Source organism: Cucurbita moschata, unplaced genomic scaffold (assembly GCF_002738365.1).
Source record: "Cucurbita moschata cultivar Rifu unplaced genomic scaffold, Cmos_1.0 Cmo_Scf00021, whole genome shotgun sequence".
Classification (NCBI taxonomy): domain Eukaryota; kingdom Viridiplantae; phylum Streptophyta; class Magnoliopsida; order Cucurbitales; family Cucurbitaceae; genus Cucurbita; species Cucurbita moschata.
Window position 1 is genome coordinate 1,526,135 of NW_019268537.1, and position 23,238 is coordinate 1,549,372.

A 23,238-nucleotide genomic window follows, 5' to 3' on the forward strand; every position below is an offset into this window, starting at 1 on the left:
GCCAATACCTTTTTTTTTTTTTTTTTGTTAAAAAAATAAAATAATTAGATTTTTATTATACTAAAAAAATAATTAAAATGCTCTATGCATCAAAAATATTATTTGTAAATGAAAAACAGGGGAAGAAGGCCCATAGAATCTAATTACAAAACTCGAAAAGAATCAAAATTAGGTGAGAAAAAAACAAAATTGGAAAAACAAAACTTAGACTAATAAAGTAAATCATTTTATTTTATCAAAAATTTCAAAAAGTAAAAGGACAAAAAGAAAACGTGACATTAAAGAGTTAAATCTAAGATGAGGCCAAAGAGGTGATGGTCAGGCAACGTGAAACCTCAACCCATAGTATAATAATAAAAAACAATAAATGAAGAAAAATATATTAATTTATTAATATTATTTGAAAAATTAGATAAAAATGGAATCTAAACCGACCCAAAATGCAAGAGAAAAAACAGGGAACGGGCTTAATGGTCACGCACACGTCCAAGATTATACAGCTTTTTTCTTGGACGGAAAGGGTTGTGAGCTGTAAGGTTCAGGCTCACATTGAATGCCCCCTCTTAAAACGAGTGTTGCATGGGGAAAGAAAAAGCCACATCCTCAGATAAAGCATTGGGCCACAATATATGGAGAAAAGCCACCATTTTTCTTCCAATACAAACAAAACTTTGAGTTTTAGGATCTCGGGCGTTAGACCAACACGCCCAACCCACTACAATGATATGATATTGTCCACTGTAAGCATAAGCTTTTATGACTTCGCTTCGAGCTTCCGACTCACACCAATGATCGAGAGTATTCTTTGATTATAAACTCATGATTATTCGCTAAATTGGCCAACATAGGACTTTCTTCCTCCAATATGGACTAGTTGGTTCATTTTTAAAATAATTGTTTTAATATTATTAGACCAAAAGGATAAATTTAAGAAAAGAAGAGAAGACGTACAGGGACATGGGAGTCTCTGGCGCTTCGCTTGGGATCAGTGGCGGAGAAGACGGTGTAGACCAAGATGAATGTACCGACGATTTCAGCCCCCAAGCCTGTGCCTTTAGAGTAGCCGAGGGCGAGTTGGTTCGCACCGCCGCCGTACTTGTGGTAGTAGGCCTTTTGGAACGCTTTTACTAGCCCCGTCCCGCATACGGCCCCTAAGCACTGAGCCACAATGTACGCCACTGCCCGCACCAACGACACCTTCCGGGCTAAGAATAGCCCGAATGTCACCGCCGGGTTGATGTGCCCACCTGCAGTTTATTTTAGCATAAAATTTATCCATTAATGAATATTTATTAAATACATCTATATTATTTATGAAAATAAAAATAATTTCAAAACTAATATGGAAGTAGATAAATTCTGAAGGAAAATTTTCTTAAACAATAAATATATTTTATTTTATTTCATTATTTGAGCTAATAGTACTTTAAAAATTAAAAATAAAACGATTATTAAGAGAAAAATATATTATAACGCATGTAGTGTGATTCGGTGGTCCTGACGTTTCCATTTAAAGTCGGTCACGTTATTACACAGTTGATACACTGACCTGAAATGCCGGCGGTGCAGTAGACAAGGACGAAGATCATGCCGCCAAAGGCCCAAGCGATGCCGAGGATCCCAACGCCGTCGCAAGCGTCGGCGCCGGGTTTGTCAGTGTCGGTCTGGCTACTGTAGCCAATCACAGTCAAGATGGTGACATAGAGAAAGAGAAGAGTGGCGATGAACTCGGCAATGATGGCCCTGTAAAAAGACCACTTGCCGAGCTCCGCCGCGTCGAACAGCGGAGCCGGTGGAGGGTCGTGGTAGTCCTTTCCTGAGAACCCTCTCGGCGCCGTCGCGTCGTCTTTCGCCATAATCTTAATAAAAAAATCAGAAAGAGAGAGATTGGGAAAGGGACTGAAGTCTGGGCGAGGAAAGGAGGTGAGGAGGGTGGGGGATTTATATGGAGGGATGTATTGTCGTTTAAGTAATTTATTATTTTCTACGAGTTTCTTTATTTTTTCTTTTAATTATTCTTCTTCGTACCCCCATTATTATATTTGTTATTTTCGTCTTTTTTATATAATAAATTATAATTTTAGTACCAGAAATAGCTTAGCTTTTTTTGGACGATGATAGTAAGTTAATTTAGGGAATGATCATGAGTCTATAATCAATAAATACTCTTTTCATTGGTGTAAGACCTCCTGGGAAAGCCTAAATCAAACCCACGAGAGTTTATGCTCAAAGTGGACAATATCATACCATTGTGGAGAGTCGTATTCGTCTAGCATGGTATCAGAGTCATACCCTAAGTGACTCCAAAAGAAAATGAGTCAAGTCTTCTCGAACCCAGTAAAAAATGACTAAGACTCCTTTTCGTGCCAATAGATTGGTAAATTTTCAAATATCGAACAAATGACTCCAAAAGAAAAAGAGTCAAGCCTCCTCGAAGGCAGTAAAAAATGACTAAGACTCCAAATGAGTCAAACCTCGATTAAGGAGAGGCGCATTTTGGATTTATAATCAATGAATACTCTCTCTATTGGTGTGATGCCTTTTGGGGAAACCCAAAGCAAAGCCATGAGAGCTTATATTCAAAGCGAATAATATCATACTATTGTGAAAAGTCGTCACTTATATGTTGTCAAACTTGATATATTGAATTTGGTTTGGTGTGTATACTAAATATTGTTGTTAATTAATAGATATATATTTTATTAAAATGAATATTTAATTAGCACATTAAATGGGAAGGGGGAAGAGAGTAGGGGCCGGGAGGGGAAGGGCATGGTGGGGAGTCAAAGAGAGGGGGCGTGGGGGAGCTGAGGGAGGGTTTCAGAGGGCAGAAGGTACGGAGGGCGTCCAGATAAGGACACCGTCCTCTCTTCCATGGGTCATCGTTACATCCTTCGCTCAATACACACTCTTCCCTAGGCCAACCCCCTCCTCTTCTTTCCTGTCAAACATCAACGTCTTTCCGCCAATAACACGTTCTTAACGTGGACGGCTCCGATTTCTCCTACTCTGACACGTGGCGCTGTCTTGCTCTCTCTGAATTATTGCTACCTACATTATTTATTTTACTTTTTTACCAAATAAATAAAAAATACGTGGAAAATCTTCGAAGTACGTACCGGTAGCACCTTCTTTTTACTCTCTCGAATAAAAAATGCTTATTATTCTATTTTTACTAATTTCAACAAATATATATATATATATATTTATTTATTTATTTATAGGTAAAAATATAGAAATTAATTAATTTTAACATGAATTCAAATTTGATTAATGCAAATTAATCATCAAATTTCATATTTTTTAAACCCTAAAAACTTATAATAATTACCGCGCCTCCAACTAACTAGAAATCCACTATCTAATGCGATATCTATAAACGACACGATGTAAGAACAGAAGGACTAAAGGCTCAATAGAGCTCGAATAGATGGATATTCGGGACGTCCCAATGAAATGTTCGAAACGTAGGTTTGTTCCCAACGGATGTGTGCGAACAAGTTAAGATGGCCGATGTGTCCTAAGACATAAGATGACATCATGATGCATGGGTCATGTTGTTGGGAAACGAGATAACAATGAGATACAACATTGTTGGGTTGCAAAGATCGACATGCACGCATAAACAACGCGTGTGGCCGAATAAGTTTGGATTTTGCACAAAAGATGGTCTGCCAAAGTCACAAAACTATGTGAAAAATGAATATGGAGCTTGAATGACCCTTAAAGCCTGTCGTGAGCGTGAACGTGTCAAAATCACAATGATGCATAGTTAAAGATGTACGATCGTAACTATTGTTATCAAATAAGTACCAAAATGAAAGGTAGTTAGATATTAAATTTTACTGGCCTAAATATTGTGACGGTAAAAAAAATATTATTTTCACTGAATATATATATATAATTGAAGTTATAGAAAGAGGCAAAAGCCTGTAGTCTGGGCCGTACTGAATTATTTCCAGATAAGTGCAGAAATAATCACGTACAAATCGGACAATAGCAATATCTTTATGTCCGGACAGTAATATCCAAATTATTATTATTTTATTTAAATATCAGAATGAGATAACGATAATAATCTTCGAAATATATTGTTTATTTCTCGACAAATCAGAGCCAACTATTTTTTCTGTTCACAAAAACGAATTTTCACGTGGATAATTAATGATCAATATTTTATTTTAAATAAATAATTGTTTTTAATTTATAAGCAATCTCAAGATTGGTAGACTGCCTTATGTAAGGCACATTCTTAATCCCTTTTTCCCCTTAAAAAATTCCACAACCTTATTAATTACAAAAAATATCTGCAATATATATTACATAGTTTTTTTATTTGGAATTTAAAAATGGAAGATTTAACGTATTTTCATTTGTTTTTTAAGAAAGTGGCGCATTAGTTGCTTAAGCAATAAACCACCTCCTTTTATATTTGCCTTCCCTTTACTCATCGTTTATTAACAATCAATAGTTAATAATATTTAAATTCTTATTGAAATTAAATAAAATTAAATTTTTTTTATTTATTTTTATGAACGATGTCTACTTATTTTATGATTTAATCATTTAAAAAAATCGAGTTTTAAATCTTCTACGTTGTGGGAACAACATAAATTACTGACAACAATGAGCATGTACAGAAACTAAGGATAAGGAAAAAAAAACAATGGTTACAACAAATTTCAACCATTTTATTATTATTATTTGAATATGAATTCACCAAATACTTTGTAATTTGTATATAAAAATATATATTTTAATTATATTTTGTGATTGTGATGAAGAAGAGGAAATAATAATTATTAGAGTTGAAAAATGTATGAGCAGCATCTCTATAATGATGTGCCAACCAAGAATTGAAAGGCAAGAAAACACAGCACTTGTCTTCTATTGTCAGTTAGACACCTCTTTCAATTGGTGGATTGGAATAACCAGTTATTTTTACGCATTTTTTTAATACCTAATTAACCTTGTTTTTTTTTTTTTTTTTAATGTTGAATTTCAATGATCGAAAAATATTTGAATCTTAATAATTTTTCTTCCATGATATATGTTGAATTACATTTAAATTCCCAATAATAATTTTTAGGAATGTTGATCTTATTCTTTGTATATTTATATTTAAATATTTTGTTAATATTTAAACGTGATTTGAATGAAAGGTCGGTTTATTTTTAATGCGTAGTTCAATAATCTCGACGAGGGCATGGATGAATTTTCTTAGCCATTATAGAAATTTTTTTGTTTGAATATTATATAAATATTAATTTCAAAACGAACAAAATCATTTAAGAGGAAAAAAAGGGCCTACTTGCCTGTGTTTTTCAAGCTTTTTCTACGAAATTACTGAAGAAAATAATTGGGGAAATTATTGGAAGCGACCGTTGACGGGATTTTCGGAATCTTAAACAAAAATAAAATTTGAAAATAACAAATGGAAAAAACTATAAACATGGTGGAATATTTTATTTGGAATACTTTTTTCGTGGATGAATATTGGAATAGGTAAATTTAATATAATGTTTTGATTAATCATTGGTTGATATAATATCTGAACGTTTAAAGACATAAATGAGTTGGTTCGGAAATGATCCTTTCTCGACCCAAATCCTTTCTCGACCATGTGAGGGTGAATGATTTGCTAAGGCATGAGCAGACTTGTTACAACTTTGAAAACTTGTACGCTTCGAAACATTTATGAAAAATCAACGTGATATAACTAAAAAAAAGAGTATTTTTTTAAATATAAAGTAAAAAACTTTCGATAGTATTTTTATAATTTAGCACTTGTTTTCATTCATAAACAACTATTTAGTTATTCGATGTGATATATTTTATAAGTTACATTACAATTATGTACAATAAACCGTTAACAAATTATTTTTTAAAAATTAATTGATCTATTACATTAAAAATTCAAATAGACACAAATTTCAAAATTCTAACGGTTAAATCTGATTTAACCTATATATATATTATTTATTATTTCATTTCTGATATAATTATTATTTCAACGGTACGGAAAGTGAGAGAACTAAAACGGCCAATGAAACATACCTGGGCCGCAAAACTTAGGTTCAAGAAGAAAGAAACCCTACATCTCCAATGTTTGCATCTCTGTACAACTAAAAACCAGCTAGCTAATATGATGATGGCTAAACGAGTCTGTACATGATCTACATTTAAAATCAAAAACAAAAATCAGACAAGATATACACAAAAACCACCTAAATATACTGCATATGGCAGAAAAAAAACGACGTGAGACTGAGCTACCGACCGTTTGTACAAGAGGCGTTCGAGGCTTTTGTTGAAACTCAAGCAGCAAAAGCACTTTCCATAGCCTGCAAGATAGAGGCTGTATCGAATTTGAAGTTTCTGAGGCTTTGTCCAGGATCAGAATCAAATTTTGTTTGCTGGCTGTCGAAAACGATCGAGCTGTTCTTCACCTTCCACATGGTGACTCCTGAATGAGAAGTAAAAATGTTTATAATCATGAAATAGGGCGCTCACTGGGAAAGAATGCGAGAAAGTCGGTAAACTAAGTGTATTGCAAATTATTGAAAACAGGTTTGGTTACACGGATTGAGTTGGCTATGGCGATATCGATGTTTAGTATCGGAACCTTGTAAGTCACGAACGGATTACCTTTTACATGCATGTCGAAGTTAGGATTCACAGGCGGCTGATGATTCAAGATCCATGATCTCAACGAGCTGCATTTCAAAATTGTCGACTCCATTAAACATAAACTAATTTCAAAATTGCCTGCTGGGGGAATCAAGAAAACTACACAAGGATGCTCACTTCAAGAAAGGAGCCACCATGTAAAGCTTGAGGCCGGTGATTCCATGAGATATCACATCGTCACTTGCGGGTAGAAGGTCGTCAAGTCGATGCCATGCAATTTCCTGCTTACAAAAAACATATCCATAAGAATGAGGTCCTATCAAGCAAAATAAGCACTTAGGGCATGAGCTTAACTCTTAACGTGTCCATTATAAGAACCGATTACTTAAACTCAGGCCTTGAAAGGCATACCAATCACCACATTATCAATGATAAACGTCGTAAATATAAACGATAAGGTAGAAAAGTGCAGAAATCATAGTTTTGAACCAAATCGAGCGTTAAATGTAAAAAGTGTAATCAAAATTCCAAATTAAAGAATTTCAAATTTGAAGACGAAAGAAAAATGGAGAAGGAATACATACACTGATCTCTTTCTTCGTTAGAGGTGCAAAGGGGATATCAGTTTTCACCCCAGCTATAATGTAAAGCCGCACTCTCTGTTGTCCAAACATCACTTCAAGAAAATCATCTTCGATGAGGAACGGTGTCACGTCAAAACCAGTTTCCTCCAAAACCTACAATCTCAACGTAAAATATATTCCATAAATAATCCATTAAAGCCCTGAAACAATTATTAAACCTCTTGGATGCTCGTTTTTGCTCGAAACAAATAATATAAGATGGCAAATAACCAGTTCTCAAGTCCATGAAGCTTAAATTGACGGTGACATAGGGGGAGGTATAATCATTTAGGGTCCAGGAGCTTCTATTTCACCCTCCTTTCCTTCAACAGGAGAGAAATAGGAGAGTTTTTAAGAGTTGTGGTAAGTTCTTGGATGAAGTTCGAGCCTTATTCCCTTTGAATTATTGTAACAAAGAATTTTAGTGTTTTTTTTTTCCTCTGTCTAATGGCAACCCTTTATGACAGCTGTTTTGTACCTCTCGTTGAAACGCTGAGAAAAAATTTAAGCATGTAACAAGCACACCGAGCAAGAGATCTTGACAGTTAAACAAAAAGTTTGTAAGGGTCAGTAGTGGGGATGTACTGAGTGACGGAAGCAAAGAAAGAATCAAGCTAGGTTACACTCCAAATTTACTAAAGCCCTCCTTAATTAAGGTCTTCTAACTCCAAGTCCGGAGACTCTTTCGTTTTTTCTTTTCTGGAAATATCCTTACGTATTCTTTCATTTTTCTCAGTAAATGTTGGCATTTTCAAACACAAAAACACTAAATTATTGTCATTAAAGTTCAAAAATAAGAAAAGATTACTTCTCTAATGGCACAAGCATGATCTTCTTCATCCTTGCTCTTTTTTCCACGAGGAAAACTCCAGCTTGACCCTTTCCATCCCTTCACCAGTAAGCACTGTTTGGTTGCAGAAACAAAAGGAAGCACAAAAAAAGTATTACTATAACCAAATCAATCACAGTATTAAGGGAAAAAAAAATAAAAAATAAAACCCTTTTTCAATCCAACACTTACCCTCTCAAAGGTTTCATCCAAAATAATTCCCCCAGTGACAGGAACTCGAAGCTTATAGGAAGTGAAGTCCTTAAATATGTCATCTATGTGGGGCACATATGGTTTCAAAACGTCGCAACTGTTAAATACTACAGAAAATTAAGGAAGACAACGATATATACAGGAAAAACAGTAAAAGCATTTTGCGCTCTTTCTTTAAGATACTTTCAGCGTTAAAGCCGACAGAGATGCCATAAACTACGCTAAACTTAGGATACGCAACGAAGTGAACTCCTTCAAGTTGAAGGACTTCAGTGAAGGGTTATTCTCTACCGAGTTGTCCTCATAGAACCAATGTGCATATTCAACTAGAAACAGAATCCTCTCAAATGATTGTAGATCTTCCCTTGGCACATTTAAAACAAATCGGCTGCATAATCAACAAGAGAATGACAGATCTTAGAGCTAAACACTTGTTTATTCCAACCAATAATGCAGTTAAAAAAAAAAAACAATTAAGGTGTTGATAAGCACTTGTTTTAGGGTTTATGAAAATTAAGTTCATAAAAACTAGTTCTACCACGACGAACAACATTTGTTCAGTAGCCTCAAGCTCAAAAAACTACTTATATCTATGAATTTCTCTGTTTTGATAAATGTTTGTCAAAACTAGACCTAAATTATTGGTTCAATTGGTTTAATGAACACAGGCCGCCAAAATAGGTTCAAGGACAATCACTTTTAGAGGAATTATTATCACTCGCTTTAGAAAATGGCAACCAGTTGACGGATGAAAAATAATGACAATCAAAGTAAACTACCTCGCATTAATTTCAACTAAGAACCCTAAAATCTCCACATCTAACAAACCAATAACTCGCAGCAAAACCAGTAAAACAAATAGAGAGAAATACAACAAAGCGTGAGTACCTGCAAAGATCATCAAGGAGCTCCTGGGGAGGAAGACCGTTCTTCACCGACGCATTAGCGGGCTGATGAATACCGGCCATGGCTTCTTAGTGGATTTTGATTAAGAATCTGCCGCTCACACTCTGCTCGTCCTTTACCTAAAGAACTGAGAGAACTGAGCCGACACGTCGTCAGTTTCTGCGTTGCCTTTCGACCTTTTGCGTAGTGGCCGACGAGTCGGATCGAATAATTGTTCGGCCCATTTTGTTGCCAGTGGGCCGGACGGAATATTGGTTTAGAAATTAAGCAAATAAATTACAGAATTACATTTTTGCCCTTTCCTTTTTCACTTTACGATTAATAATAAATTATTATATTTTTTTGGGAATATTTATCGATTTATACTCTTAAAAAAAATAATTTAATTTAATTAAATACATTATAAAAAAACATTTATTTTCCAAAAATAAATAAATAAATAAAATCATATTAGTTGGGCAGCGGGTAGGCAGGACTTAGATGCATGTGCAGTGTTGCAACTGTTGCGTGTGACTAAAGACTTTAGCCCTATAGACATGAGACCCTTTTTCCATAAATTTTTATTTTATTTTAAAATATTTTTTTATGTTAATTTTATGTTTTTTTAAGTTATAATTAAATGTAAAGTAAGGTCTGATTTGTAATTATCTGTTATTTTCATTAATTAAATATATAGTTTTGTATATAATATGATGAATATTAAATTGATGTCACACCTTGTTTTAATTTTAATTTTTTTTCACTCAAGTGACCAAATTAAAGGTTGAGAAATGAGGTGAGGTTGGTTGTGTTGGACTTTTGGGTTAATGCCACCTAACTAATCATTTTTAACAATCTTTAATGTCTTTTTCTAATTGTAATTATCCAACAAATCTTACAATTTTGTCTTTTGTGTTTGAGGAAACATCTTTTCATGTTAATAAAAAAAAAATCTCACCATCCTTTCAATTAAAGTAACGTCAATCATTGATTTTGTTCTTCTTACCTCTTTTAAATTTTGAATTTGAATTTCGTAATCAATAAGAAATTTTGTAAATTTAAATAAATAAAAAATTCCAAAACCTTCAGATCACTACTAGCAGATATTATCTACTCTAAGTTGTTAGCATCATGGTTATGGTTTTACTATGCTTTAGGGAAGGTTTCCATGCCCTTAAAAGAAATGTTTCTTTTCCTTCTCCCATCACTAGTGTTGAGATTTATGTCCTAAAGCCTCGTAATTAATTATCTAGTTTTTAACGTTAATTTTTATTTTTTTATTTGTAATTTAATTGTTATCCATGGTATGAAAATCCAAAGTTATTAATGTAATTTTGAACCGTATGTAGTTGACATATAAGAGGATCGTGTTCAAGTAATAACCTAAAGATTCTATAGTATATGGATAAGGTTGGGTGACTTATCCTAGTAATACTATTGATACAACCCACTCTCTAATTGTTACAAATGATTTGATCCAAATTGTTCATGCAGAGACATATAAGTGGAGGTATCTTATACAATGAGTTTGTATAAAACTAGACCAATAAATATTTTAATCTCTCTTTATAAATCCGTTAATTGAGAATATTAATATTTCACATGATGATCATATGCGGCTCGATTTTAATCATGAGTGAGTTATGAACTCCTGTCTGTGATGGCTTGTCCTTTAATTTACATGGGTGAGAATGACGATTCAATATGTCTACCATTGTGGGGACTTGACCAAATAGGGAGGGACTTGTTCTCTGAGTACTGATTTCGAGACTTAAAAAATGGGCCCCACCCTCTCATTGGGCTGAGAGGGACTTGTTTATGATTGGATCATAAACAAATTGTTCATTAGACAATCAAGAAATATGTAATAACAGGGGTAAAACGGACTTTTGACACAACTGTAATTATGAACAACCCGTGAAGGATCGACTCGCTTGTAATGATTATATCAATGGATATAACTTGTCCTACAGTGCATAAAAGTGCAACTTTAGGTCTATAGTGGAGTGACGTAAAGTTCATGAATGAAAATTTATTAATTAAAGTGTTTAATTAATTAATTTTGTATCATTGAAACTTATAATCGGTAGGTTCTAGCTCATAGTAACACTAAAAAGTACAATTTATTTGAAAGAAAATTTGAAGGTTCCAATGGATATGTAATATATTTAATATATTAAATACAAAGAAGAAAATAATATAATTTAAAATGTCAAATTAATATTTAATATATTAGATATATTAAATAAATAGATAAAATATATTTAATTTGAAGGTTCAAATTAAATCTAATATATTAGATATATTAAATATATTAATTTTAAATTTTAAATTAATATATAATATATTAAATATTAAAAAAAATATATTAATTTTAAATCTCAAATTAATATTTTAAATATTAGATATATTAAATAAATAGATAAAATATATTTAATTTGAAGATTCAAATTAATATCTAATATATTATATATATTAAATATAAATAGAAAAAATATATTAATTTAAAATATCAAATTAATATTTAATATATTAGATATATTAAATAAATAGATAAAATATATTTAATTTGAAGGTCTAATATATTAGATATATTAAATGTAAATAGAAAAAAATATATATTTTTGAAATTTGAATGAGATTCAAATTAATTAAATATATATTAGAAAATTATGATTTTTAGAAAAGATAATATCTTAATATATTAAAAATGTAAATATATTATTTGACAAATATTATCCAAGAGTCCCTCTAAATAGAACTTTCGCTTTCAGCCAAGGATACATCAATCTCTCTTAGTTTCTCTGAAGAATGAAATTAATCTCTAGAGATTTCTCGAAACTCTCATTTCCAATCCCTTTGGGATTGTCTTTCAAGAGGCTCTCATAAGCCTTGACCTTGTGTTCGAGAAGGAAGATCTTGTGGAATGTTGAAGAACTTTTGCATGGATGGAATACTCCGAGGAGTCTTGCAAGCTAGGGTTTCTACAAAGGTAGAGTTCTTACTCTTCTATTTATTGTCTTTCTTTTAATTCACAATAAAATCAAAACGGTTCCTAATACTTCCATTACGTGGATGAAGAGTTCATTCCCTTTACGTGGAATCTCACAATCCACCTCTTTTGGAGGCCCAACGTTCTCGTTGGTACATCGCTCACTGTCTAGCTCTAATACCATTTGAAACAACCCAAGCCTACCGTTAGGAGATATTATACGCTTTAGACCATTGCACATCGCCGTCAACCTACACTTTTATTACAAATTATATAATTCAAAGTAATAGTGATTATGAGCGTTGAATTTGGTAGAGTTGGTCGGATTAGGACAAGCTTCCAAATTGCTTAAAGCAGCCCCTCATTTGTATCATTGCAATTACTTAACTCAAACCTGACGCAAAGGCTACCAAATTAAATTCATCAATCCTCACCATAAATTATGGAGAGATTGAAGGAAAGTCCTTTTTATTGTTATTATTTCTCAATAACTTTTTAATTTTTTTTTTGGTCAAAATTGCTTTACGGGTCTTCAAAGCAATGAAAATTAAAGAAGACCCGTCTAACATTTTAAAATTTAAAGACTTATTAGAGCCCGACCCTACTGAATGCTTCTCGAGTAGTGAACGTTAGGACGGAGAAGAGGCAAAATGACCTGAAATTTCATTACTTGAAAAGCTCAGAAATCTGACTACAAATGAACTGCAAAAAGAATTACCAAGAAATTGGAAAAGAATGCAAAATAGAAAGAAGAGAGACAGCATAAGACAAACTAAACAAACACTACTTAGACTGAAACCTAAACTTAAAACTTTTGTTTCTCCTCTTTCTCTACTTTGTCATCTAATGAGTTCCTAAGCGTTCCCTCTGTACACAAAGACAACCAACCACCTAAAATAAACATGAAAGAACCACACAGCTCAGCAGCACTAGATCGGATTCGACGTTTCCTTTGTCTTCTCACATATAATCCATTGCAATTGCGCTATTCGTGTTCGGAATGAGCTCGGGTTGCACGCTTATGGTGATTGCATTTGTATTCTCGTCGACCTTGTTTCTCATTTCGAGCACCTTCTTATGGGAATTTGAGTGCAGGGATGGGATGAAAGTTGGACTTGCTGCTGGTCGATATTCAGGGAAGAGTCTACCGGATTTATACCGAACACCGCAAGCGTTACAAAGAGTTTTTGGTCCCATTGGTCCTGCTCTCCATTGTGGTGTCTTGGTTATCTCACAATGCATACATTTTCGTACTGATGATGGCGAGCTTTGGTTCCCCGTCGCTGCGTCCAATGGAGCGAGCGAAAAGGACAATTTGATTTTCTTGTTTTTGGTATTCTGTATTCCCGACGCACTGCCATGCTTCGGCATTTTGATCAAAGGCTGGGACTCGGCGAAGTTATCGGCATCGGACGGGGCTTTCGGGGCAAGCTGCAATGGTTGATCAGGAGTGGCTGTTTCGGTGACGGATGAGGCAGGGGAAATGAGCTGAATTGGTGGCCGGGGACTGAAGGTTGCAGGGCGAGGCCGCTTGCTACGAGCACGGCCACGCTGCTGACTCGGGGTGGCGACGGTCTGTTCGGGGCTGCTGCGAGACGGCAGGCTCTTGTCACTAGAGCAAGAGCTACTGCTTTCAAGCACAGAAACTGGGCTAGAGGTTTGGAATTGGTTATAAGTCAAGTCCTTGGGCTCTTCTTTGTTCATTGAAAGGCTTCCCCCACGGAATGAATCCTCCACAAAATTTGATAGCCACTCAAGTTGAACAATATCTTCATACTGTAATTAAACCAAATAATTAATTGTAATAATATTTATTATTTTTCGCAATTTAAAAATAATAATTTTCAGATAAATTATTTTTAATTATAAGCGACGGATCCCAAGAAGACTCTGTGAAATGACCAAAATACCCTCAACTGTGCGGGATTTAAAATTTGAAATAATAGAAAAATCAAATTTAAATGAATTTCAATGTGTATTGGCGCTACAATCGAACAAGAAAATTTAATATCAATTGACACGTCATTTAATGAATGTATTATTTTATTTTATAATAAAATTGTACTAAAAAAAATTTCCTACAATCAAGGGTATAATGACAAGGCACCACCATAACATGCCCCCCACGTGGCCTGCCAGGTGGACAGCCCAATCAATTAAAACATAATTTTGTCGATTTCTACACTTAATTATATCCTATGACGACATCATCTAAAACAATGTCAAAATTCACCTAATTTAACCCAGTCTTCAAAAAAAAAAAAAAAAAAATGACGCCTCGTTGTCAATTTTATTTGGAATTTTTAAAATTTTTATAATTATTTTTGGAAAAAATGATGCAATTATTCCAATTCATAACATATTAAAAGAATGTTAATTTTTTAATTAAAATTCTATATTTAAAATAATTTTTTATTGGGGCGACCCGGTCGACTCGGGGGCCGGTTCAAGAGAGGAACGATAAAAACACCCGCGGGTAAATAAAAATGAAACACTAACCGGAACAGAGAGCTGGGCCGACAAATCGGCGTTGTCATTAGCGGAGAAGACCGAGACAGAACCAGGTAGTGACTCGGAGTGAGTCGGCCAAATGGTTGGGAATGAGTTAGCCGAGTCGCCGCGATTCACCGGCGGCAAGCCAACGTCGACATCCTCCACCGGAAAATCAAGGAGGTCGTCGATATGGTCGAAGAAACTGCCGCAATCTATCTCGTCGACTAAGCTATTTCCGATCATTCTGCCGTTTTTTCTGTCCATACAAAGAAAGAAACAAAGAAATGTAAGAAGCTGATGAAGGGCTGTGTTTATTAAACCAAACTCCAAATTCTTTAAAGAAATGAGAACAAACCTTGAATTTGTGAAGCAAGAGAGAAGGGAAAATGGGGGAAATCTGAGGCTAAAGAACCTGCAAAAGAAACAAAGGGGTTGAAGAAGAGAGCTCTGTTTGGATTTATAATGGCGTTAGAAAGTATAAACAAAATTGGGGTTACTGTAATTACTTTTATCGGTTGAAAAACTGGGAAAACACCCAAAAAAAATTAAAAAATAAAAAAAACAAGAATTTAAAACTGCTGTTCTTCTGAATTTTCTCCACATTCCAAGTCATCTCAAGAAAACGCTTATTTTTCATTAAATTTTGCCCATAAAGCCTTGAAAAAAGAGGCAAATTTGAATGCCGAAAAGCTCAAGAACTTAGAACGAGGTATTAAAAATGGAGGAAAACCCACCTGAAAACAGGGCTAACAGGTTGAAATGGAGGCCATTAGAGAGAGAGAGGAGAAATGGGGTTGAGTTTATGTATGGATGAAAGAGAAGCTAAAAAGGAAAAGGAAATGAAATGAAATGAAAGAGAAGAGATGTGGGTGTGACGGTAGGTGAGGCTCCTCCTTCATTGCTAGCTGTCCTTTCCCGTTTTATCCTTTAGCTCACACACCCTCCTCCTCCTCTTCTTCTTCCTCTCTCTCTTCTCTGTCTTGATGTTGAAGTCTTCTCTTTCTCTCTCCTCTAATTACTCTGTGGGTCCCACTCCATTTCATCCTTACTTCAATTCGAGCATAGTTCAGTTTAAAAATAAATTTTGGATACTTGTCGAGTTCATTGTCCATCTAAGTACAGTTAAAGATTCAAACCCGTTCATAAATGTGTATTAAGTTACATTTATTTATTTATTTTATAATAGTTCGAAATAAATGATTATCAAATGCGATTTTTAACTATTCTTTGACTGATTGGAAGAGAATAAAAGGTACTTCAAGCATAGATTCACCATTTTCATCTCGAAAAAATGTAAAGTCTAGAGATTCATTTATAAGGTATCGTAGCTCAAGAAGCTTGTGTTAGAACAAGTTTAGAAAGTTTGAAATTTATAAAAGGTAAAGTATCTCACTTTTACCCTTTAAATTTTGTTCTTATTTTTTTATTTGGTATTTGAAGGTGACATGTTCCAGATACAATTGATTTTTAATTGTCTTTAAATTTTGATTTTAGTTTCTAATTTATCGTGGAATATAATTTTTTAAAAAAGTAAAACCCAATATCAACGAGTATTTAAAATACTAATAAAATAAAATTTATTTTATTTAAAATACAATTAAAATTCGATACTCTCACCTCAATAATAACATCAATTTATAAATACTAAAAAAAAGTTAATTAATTAACTCACTTTACAAATAATTATTGTTTTTTAATGTAAATCAGTTAAAATGAGAAATGTCGGTGCATGGTTGTTTCAATATTTTATTTTATTAATTTATAATCATGTGACATGTTTTTAATGGTTCGTACATCACATTTACCTATAGTACGCTTAAAGCTAAGATTTCTTTTTAATTAGTTTAATTATTACTATTTTTCCAATTATTATTCCAGCCTATTATTACATAACTTCATATTTACTTTATACATAAAAACAAAATTACACAAATAAACCCGACAAATTACTAGATAAGTATCGAGTATATTTCAGATAATTTTATCTTAAAGTATATTATTTAAAATTATATTTACCTAAAATTAATTTAAAATTTTGAGATTTTAGCTATCGAATACGTGGTTGAATTAATTAACGTAAAAATATAAAATTTAAATTTATAATTTAAAATAAATATTAAATAAGATGTGTTTTCTTGTTGGCACTCAATCATCAAACGCTTTTTGGTTGATTTTGAAAACAAAGGAAAAGGGTTTTGTTTGTTTAGAAATAGGAAAAAAAAAGTTAATCTGGACAAATAAGAAAATGAGTTAGATGAGATTTTTATTACCATATTAATAATTTTATTATTTTTTTAATATAATTTGGGAGGGTTAATAAAATTGACGGCACAACCAATATTTTATTTTATTTTATTAAAAAAAAAAGTATTTGGGCCTCTTTGAAATGATGGGCTTTTTCTCTCTCTCTCTCATGACTTAATAAATACTTTTTTATTTTTATTTTATTTTTTTATTTTTTTATTTCATCGCCCATCAATAATTATTCCTTCTATGTCACTCTCTCTCTCTTACCCCATAAATTTTGTAACCTCTAAGGAACCTTTGTTTTAATTTCTTCACTTTCTTTCTCTCTCTCTCTCATACTTGACTTGGGATGCACTCTTTGAATCCATTCTTTATAAAAGAAATTGTTCTTTGAAAAAATATCTGTGATTTTGGTGTTTAGGGTTCTTCAAAGTTTTTTTCTTTTCATTTTTTTAATTCTTTTTTTGACGTTGTGGATACAATGTTGCTATAATGCATACCACTTTTTCGAGTAAATATTATGGAAAGTGAACGATTTCTTGAATATAATATATAGTTTTAAATCTATATCGTCACTTTCAAAACACGAATAATTCAATAAATAGTTAATTTACTAAATTTTAAGGTATGGTCTTGTTTATTTTGATCTATTTTTTTACTAAATTTTAACTTTTACTGTAATTATTTTTCACCTCGATCATATAGCTACTACGTTGAGAGTCATTCGAATTAGCATAACAGATTGAATTTTAGAATGGTGGGACCAACTTTTTGTGATTATTTCTTTAGGAGTATCAGTGTGGTCGAAGGGGTAGCATTGTAATTCATTCAACTAAATGATCAAGTTAAGGGCAAAAAGGTAATATTCCAAAACCAAGAGACCAACAAAAAATAAAACTCGAAACTCTAAGGTAAAATGTAACATGTTGAAACATAAGGTCTAAAAAAATATTTTTTCCGTGCTTTAACTAATCGAGATATGTATTAAACATTATATATATATATGTATGTATCAAGCATGTGGGCCTATTCGCCCGATGTCGCTGTACATTTATGATTTATAATTAATATATAATATAAAGAAAGAAATGAAGAGATTTTCGACGAGCAAAAACAATGAACGATACCAATCACTTTGATTTTCCTCTCATTGTCAGGAAATCGGACTACAATAGGTTCATAAATGTAACAACAATTAAATTGCCTCATATATATTTTCTAAGTGTCGGCAGCAAAATACAGCCACAAGCACATGCTTTTGTGCCCTCCCCCTATTCTCATATTTACATTAATTATTAGGCCATATGTAGCCTTGATTTAGGGCAAATCCCCTTAATTAATTCCTCATTATTTTTTCAAAACTCAATTATTAATTAAAGAAAAATCGAATATTAGAGGATGTTTCGTTCTTATGATTTCTTAATAAGAATGACAAAATTTTTTGTCGTGTTAAGAGGATTTTTTTTTTATCAGTAGTGTGTTCGGATTGTCTCTTTCTAAGAAATTACATTTGTATTATAATATTTTGAAAAAAAAAATAAAAAAAATAAAGTTTAAAATCAAAGGATTAAACGATACTTTAGTCATTTTAGTATTTGTATTTTTTTAAAAATTTAAAACGTTTATTTTCATAATTTAGAGACTAAAATAAATATTTTAAAACATATAAAAAAAATTAAAAATTAAAAATTGTATTTAAGTGGATCTTACATGTGGTTGAGGTGTCACTTGAAATTTTAGTAATTTTTGGGCGAGTAGGAACGTGTAATCACGCGCCGATTGTCGGCTTGAATTCCACCGATGGCACCGTGGTGGTCACGCACACGAGCACGTGAGTTCCATGAGCGAAATAAAGGAAACGACGACGTATTATTAGTCTGATCATTTATTTTTAGTTCAATTGACTACGTAACTCTTTGTTCTGTACAAAAATTACAAAATTATCCGTTACAATTCCAGTGGGGGCATTAACGTAACTTCGAGACAATAGTACTACACTTACGTGGCAATTTACAGCAAAGTACGTGTGAGTGATCACGTGGCAAGTCGTGCAGGCATGTAAGAAGCCACGTCTGTTCCAAATGGGACCCACCTCCCACGTTCCTTTTCCTTCTGATCCGCTGGAACCGCAGTTTGATCAGTTTGATTGGCCGATTGACTGAGCTCATCGTGGAGCCCGCGCACAGAATCAGCGCCATCCCTTCATCTCCCCGACGCTGGGTTTTTATCCCCTGCAGCAGATTAAATTTGAACTACTCCTACTCTCTATTCTTTTTTTTTTCAGATTAATATAATTTTAGGTAATATTAAGTTGATTTTAAATTAAAAAAGTGAAAATAGTTTCAAATTATTAATAAAACATCGATATTTATTTAAATTGATATTTAATTTTATCACTTTTATAGGTCAATATCAAAACTTTCTAAAATACGATAATTCTTTATCTCGATATTTATTTAATTTTTAACATATTATAATTATTTCGAACAAAAATTAAACTAAAAAAATACATAAATATGACGATGAAATTCATACATTTTATATAAAATTGTCAGTCTTTAATTTCAAGATTTAGATCCATTTTAATTATTTACAAATACTAATTTTAATTTGAATAGTTCTAATCAAATATTTTAATGCTCATTGTTTCTAAAATGTAGACCAATAAGTGATGGCCACGTGCTAAGAGCCCGACAAACACGATGCTGAATCTATGGTTAGAAAGACCCAAATAGTTGTGTCAATTACCGCACAATCGTTCTATTTAAGAACATACGCAAAGTACGTAATTACAAAATTTAGATATTTAAATATATAAAAGAGTTCCTAATGCCTTTACCTTTATTTTATTGTATTTTTAGAAATATTATTATGATTTCCATTTAAAGACGAATTTAATTTGAATAATTTGTATTTTTAAGGATTAAAAAAATTATTCTAAATTACAATACTCATATATATATAACTTTTTTTTAATAAAAATTAAGATTTTAATTTCACTCTATATAGTTTTAAGTAAAGACATATACAAAATTTGACAAGGACATCTGTTCATATCTCTTTGTCTTATTATGATGTCATTTTCACCATATTTATCATTTTAGTTTTATGAGGATCACGGTAAAAATTTCTTACAAGAAATTTGTAGGAATCGAGTTCCTATAAGTAATTGTCTATATATATATATTCTTAAAAATATATATATAATAATAGTTAATTTTAAAAAAAAATTAATTAAAAGTGATAAGAGAGCATAGATGGGCAGAAATAGATACGATGAATATAATTTCATTATTACCTCATTTAATTTATAGAAAAGAATCTCTCCGTAAAAAAAATCATATTATAATTTTTAAAAATATAATTGATTTACTTTTTCTATCTCAAAATAGGATTCTTAAATAAAAAGCATTAATTATTTGGAAAGACATACTTTATTTCTTTAAAGAAAATATCTTTCTCAATCAAGGAATCTCGTACATTTTATATATGACATTTCATCTTTTTAGCTTTTAAATGTCCCTTCAACGTATTAACTTCGCTAATTAATCACATATTTCATTATATAATCTTTTATTTTCTTCAAATAATCAATTAAAAAAAAAACCGTTTTCATAATGCTTTTATTTCGAACGGACAAAAATTAATGCGAAGCCTACAATTCAATTATAGATCCTCCGAGAACACGAGTCATAATCACCGACACATTTTTTTCCGTCGATGATTCTCACTTAAAAAAAAGTCTCGGGATTTTCAATTTATGTCTAAAAGATTTGTAATTTTTTAAAAGTAGTTAATAACTCTCTAAATGGGGTCTATTTAATAAATGAATTTTAATTCTTTTTAATATTATTTTTTTTATTTTAGATTCAAAATTGATACGAATTTTAAAATGGAATATTTATTAAATAGTGGCTAAATAAATAAAGTATTTATGGACATAAATATCTCACACATATTAAATGTTTGCAAATATAAATTATATGAATATATATTTGTTATTTGTCACGCCAATTAGTTTAATAATTTTTCTTGTTGTTAAGACATTTGAAAAGGGGATTGATTCTTATAAGATCCCAATAAATAATTTTCCAAATAATGTCATTTTAAAAACCTTTTTCCCATAAAAGATTTTTAAATTTACAAAAAAAAAATAAACAAAAAACGGGAAACAGGTTGGGAAAGAAACAGATCGAACTGTCGGTACCGACAGCCGATACAACATTAAGACCACCGACGAATTTACCGGGTATACAAGGTAACGCAAGAAAGTTGACCGGTTTGGGTACCTGTTACAGCCGGTTACCATCTTTGGACAAAAAGTTCATGCGTGAGAGTCACAAACGCCGTCGGTGGATTACAACATGGGACTCCACATCCCCACAACTGCTTTGCCGTCACATTCCATTATTATTATTTTTTTAATTAAAAAATCCAATTTTCAAAAAAAGAAATTGTCAAATTTCACATTTACTTTTTTGTTCATTGCCCAATTCAAATACGCAAATTGGAGGAGTTTTCCCTTTGAAAAAAAAAGGGTTTTTTTTTAAATATATATACATAATTTTAGGACGTATTTGCTAATTATCACACCTTTTTATTTATTTACAAATATTTAAATTTTAAGATAAAAAAGAAAAAAAAAATATTTTTTTGAGGGTTAGTCAAAGATTTAATAAATGTCCAATAATGTTCTTTGTGCAAGTCAGTCAAATTTACAGAGAATTACAACTTTACGTAATGATTAGAGTTTTAAAGGTAAGATATTTTGACGTTAATCGATTTAAGCATAAACCGAGTAGTCGAAACAAAATATATACCAACACGGAAATTGTTGAAAATTTGGTTTAGAAAAATGAAGCCAAATTTTGTAATGCCAATTGGGGCATGTGAAAGTAGGAAGTGATAATCGAAAGTGGTACTGTTATTTGGAGTCAAAAGTCAACTAAATTGGAGGTTGCCACGTGGACGATATGTATTGGAGGTGGAGTTATTCGTGATGGTGATATTGAGGAGAATAATATATGTATAACAGTGTGACATTGAGGTAGACTACCATAATATCTGCCGATAACTAGGCCTTGAAACAAGAAAAATTTTCAACTTACTATTATTATTATTATTATTATTAGAGGCGGTTTTATTTTTTATTTTTTTAATTTCAAATGGCTAAAATGGTATATGCTTCAAAATATATATATTTTTTTTCTTAGATTTTAGTTTTAATATCAAATTAATTTGGTGATTTTAATTATTTTATTTTTAAAAACAATTTATTAAATACAAAATTTAAAATTTAAAATTTAAAATTTTTGATATATATATGTACACTGATTGAAACAATAACACGAAGCAATGAATTCTTTGATTGATGTAACGTAGCAATCAAAAGATTTGGATTTTATAAGCGTAATTGAGAATCAACTTTGGAACCTCTGTAATGAATTTATTGCGACCGAATAACTTAAATTTGTGGTTTTAATTGAGAAAACATATGGGTAGGTAAAAGGGGAGGAGAAGACCCAAATTAAAACTTGAAATTGAAGAAGTTGACATAATATGTTTATATTTAATGAAATGAATAAGGTTTCATTCACTTTAAAGCCTCTTATTTGGTTGTATGATGCTTCAATTCTCCTACCTCAAAATCATTAATATTAATATGTAATAATTTAAGACATTTCGATATCATTTGAATATCCAGTAACATTTTCCGGAGAAAATGGGCCGGGTCGGGTACCGATTTTGGGCTAATTGGGCTTCTAAATATGAAGCCCAACAGACCTTTGCAGATGGAAATTTGATTTGATGATAAAAGTGTTAATAAAAAATGTGGGACCCACTTCGTTTTCATTGATATACATGTCTCGATCAACTTCATTTTTATCGGGCTTTCTTATCCTTAGATTATTTGGGCCTGTTGGGCCTGTTGGGCTTGGCCATGAAACCACCGGTAACAAAGTTCATAATTTTCAATTTTATATTTAATATATTGAAAATTTTAAATTTTTTGTTATTATATATTACAATTCATCTATTTAATTTTTTTTTCTTTTTCTTGAAGTGGCATTAACCATTATTTTAAAATGTTTAAAAATAAATTTGACGAAAATTAAAAGTTTAAATATCTATGAATATAAAATTAAAAGTTTAAAAAACATGCGATTATGGAGGATGAAAGTCACACGCAGGCTAATTTAGGAAATGATCATAGATTTATAATCAAAGAATACCCTCTCCATTATAATGAGGTCTTTTGGGGAAGCCCAAAGGAAAGCCACGAGAGCTTATAGTCAAAGTGTACAATATCATATAACATTGTGGAG

At 31.9% G+C, this 23,238-nt stretch overlaps 3 protein-coding genes across 3 annotated transcripts in view; all 3 read right to left on the reverse strand.

The window, feature by feature from the left end:
• Positions 1 to 1,922, reverse strand: part of LOC111458478 (probable aquaporin PIP2-1) — a 3,845-nt gene extending 1,923 nt beyond the window's left edge. The window contains exons 1-2 of the mRNA XM_023101175.1: positions 1,550 to 1,922; positions 952 to 1,247 (exon numbers count right to left, since the gene is read on the reverse strand). Of these exons, the coding sequence (XP_022956943.1) occupies positions 952 to 1,247; positions 1,550 to 1,856 (603 nt within the window). The 5' untranslated portion in view covers positions 1,857 to 1,922. The remainder of the gene's footprint in view (positions 1 to 951; positions 1,248 to 1,549) is intronic.
• A 4,049-nt stretch (positions 1,923 to 5,971) lies between these two features.
• On the reverse strand, positions 5,972 to 9,380 carry LOC111458180 (mRNA-decapping enzyme subunit 2-like). The gene is made up of 9 exons (XM_023100683.1): positions 9,184 to 9,380; positions 8,532 to 8,683; positions 8,275 to 8,402; positions 8,062 to 8,157; positions 7,215 to 7,367; positions 6,808 to 6,911; positions 6,649 to 6,716; positions 6,281 to 6,466; positions 5,972 to 6,176 (listed from the first exon to the last, which is right to left on the reverse strand). Exons 1-8 carry the CDS (start codon positions 9,261 to 9,263, stop codon positions 6,318 to 6,320), a joined length of 930 nt encoding a protein of 309 aa, XP_022956451.1. The 5' UTR covers positions 9,264 to 9,380; the 3' UTR covers positions 5,972 to 6,176; positions 6,281 to 6,317.
• A 3,434-nt stretch (positions 9,381 to 12,814) lies between these two features.
• Positions 12,815 to 15,588, reverse strand: LOC111458737 (GATA transcription factor 8). Its single transcript, XM_023101525.1, has 4 exons — positions 15,400 to 15,588; positions 15,021 to 15,077; positions 14,672 to 14,921; positions 12,815 to 13,948 (listed from the first exon to the last, which is right to left on the reverse strand). Exons 3-4 carry the CDS (start codon positions 14,906 to 14,908, stop codon positions 13,133 to 13,135), a joined length of 1,053 nt encoding a protein of 350 aa, XP_022957293.1. The 5' UTR covers positions 14,909 to 14,921; positions 15,021 to 15,077; positions 15,400 to 15,588; the 3' UTR covers positions 12,815 to 13,132.
• Between the last annotated feature and the right edge of the window lie 7,650 nt (positions 15,589 to 23,238).

Excerpts from the sequence above, each read along its gene's own strand:
- LOC111458180 (XM_023100683.1), bottom strand. The coding sequence starts at position 9,263 with ATGGCCGGTATTCATCAGCCCGCTAATGCGTCGGTGAAGAACGGTCTT. Across the intron at positions 8,403-8,531 it reads GAAGGAGTTCACTTCGTTGC|TATTTAACAGTTGCGACGTT; the intron begins GTATCCTAAGTT and ends AATTTTCTGTAG. Across the intron at positions 6,467-6,648 it reads CTTCGACATGCATGTAAAAG|GAGTCACCATGTGGAAGGTG; the intron begins GTAATCCGTTCG and ends CTTCTCATTCAG.
- LOC111458737 (XM_023101525.1), bottom strand. The coding sequence starts at position 14,908 with ATGATCGGAAATAGCTTAGTCGACGAGATAGATTGCGGCAGTTTCTTC. Across the intron at positions 13,949-14,671 it reads CGGCCCAGCTCTCTGTTCCG|TATGAAGATATTGTTCAACT; the intron begins GTTAGTGTTTCA and ends GTTTAATTACAG.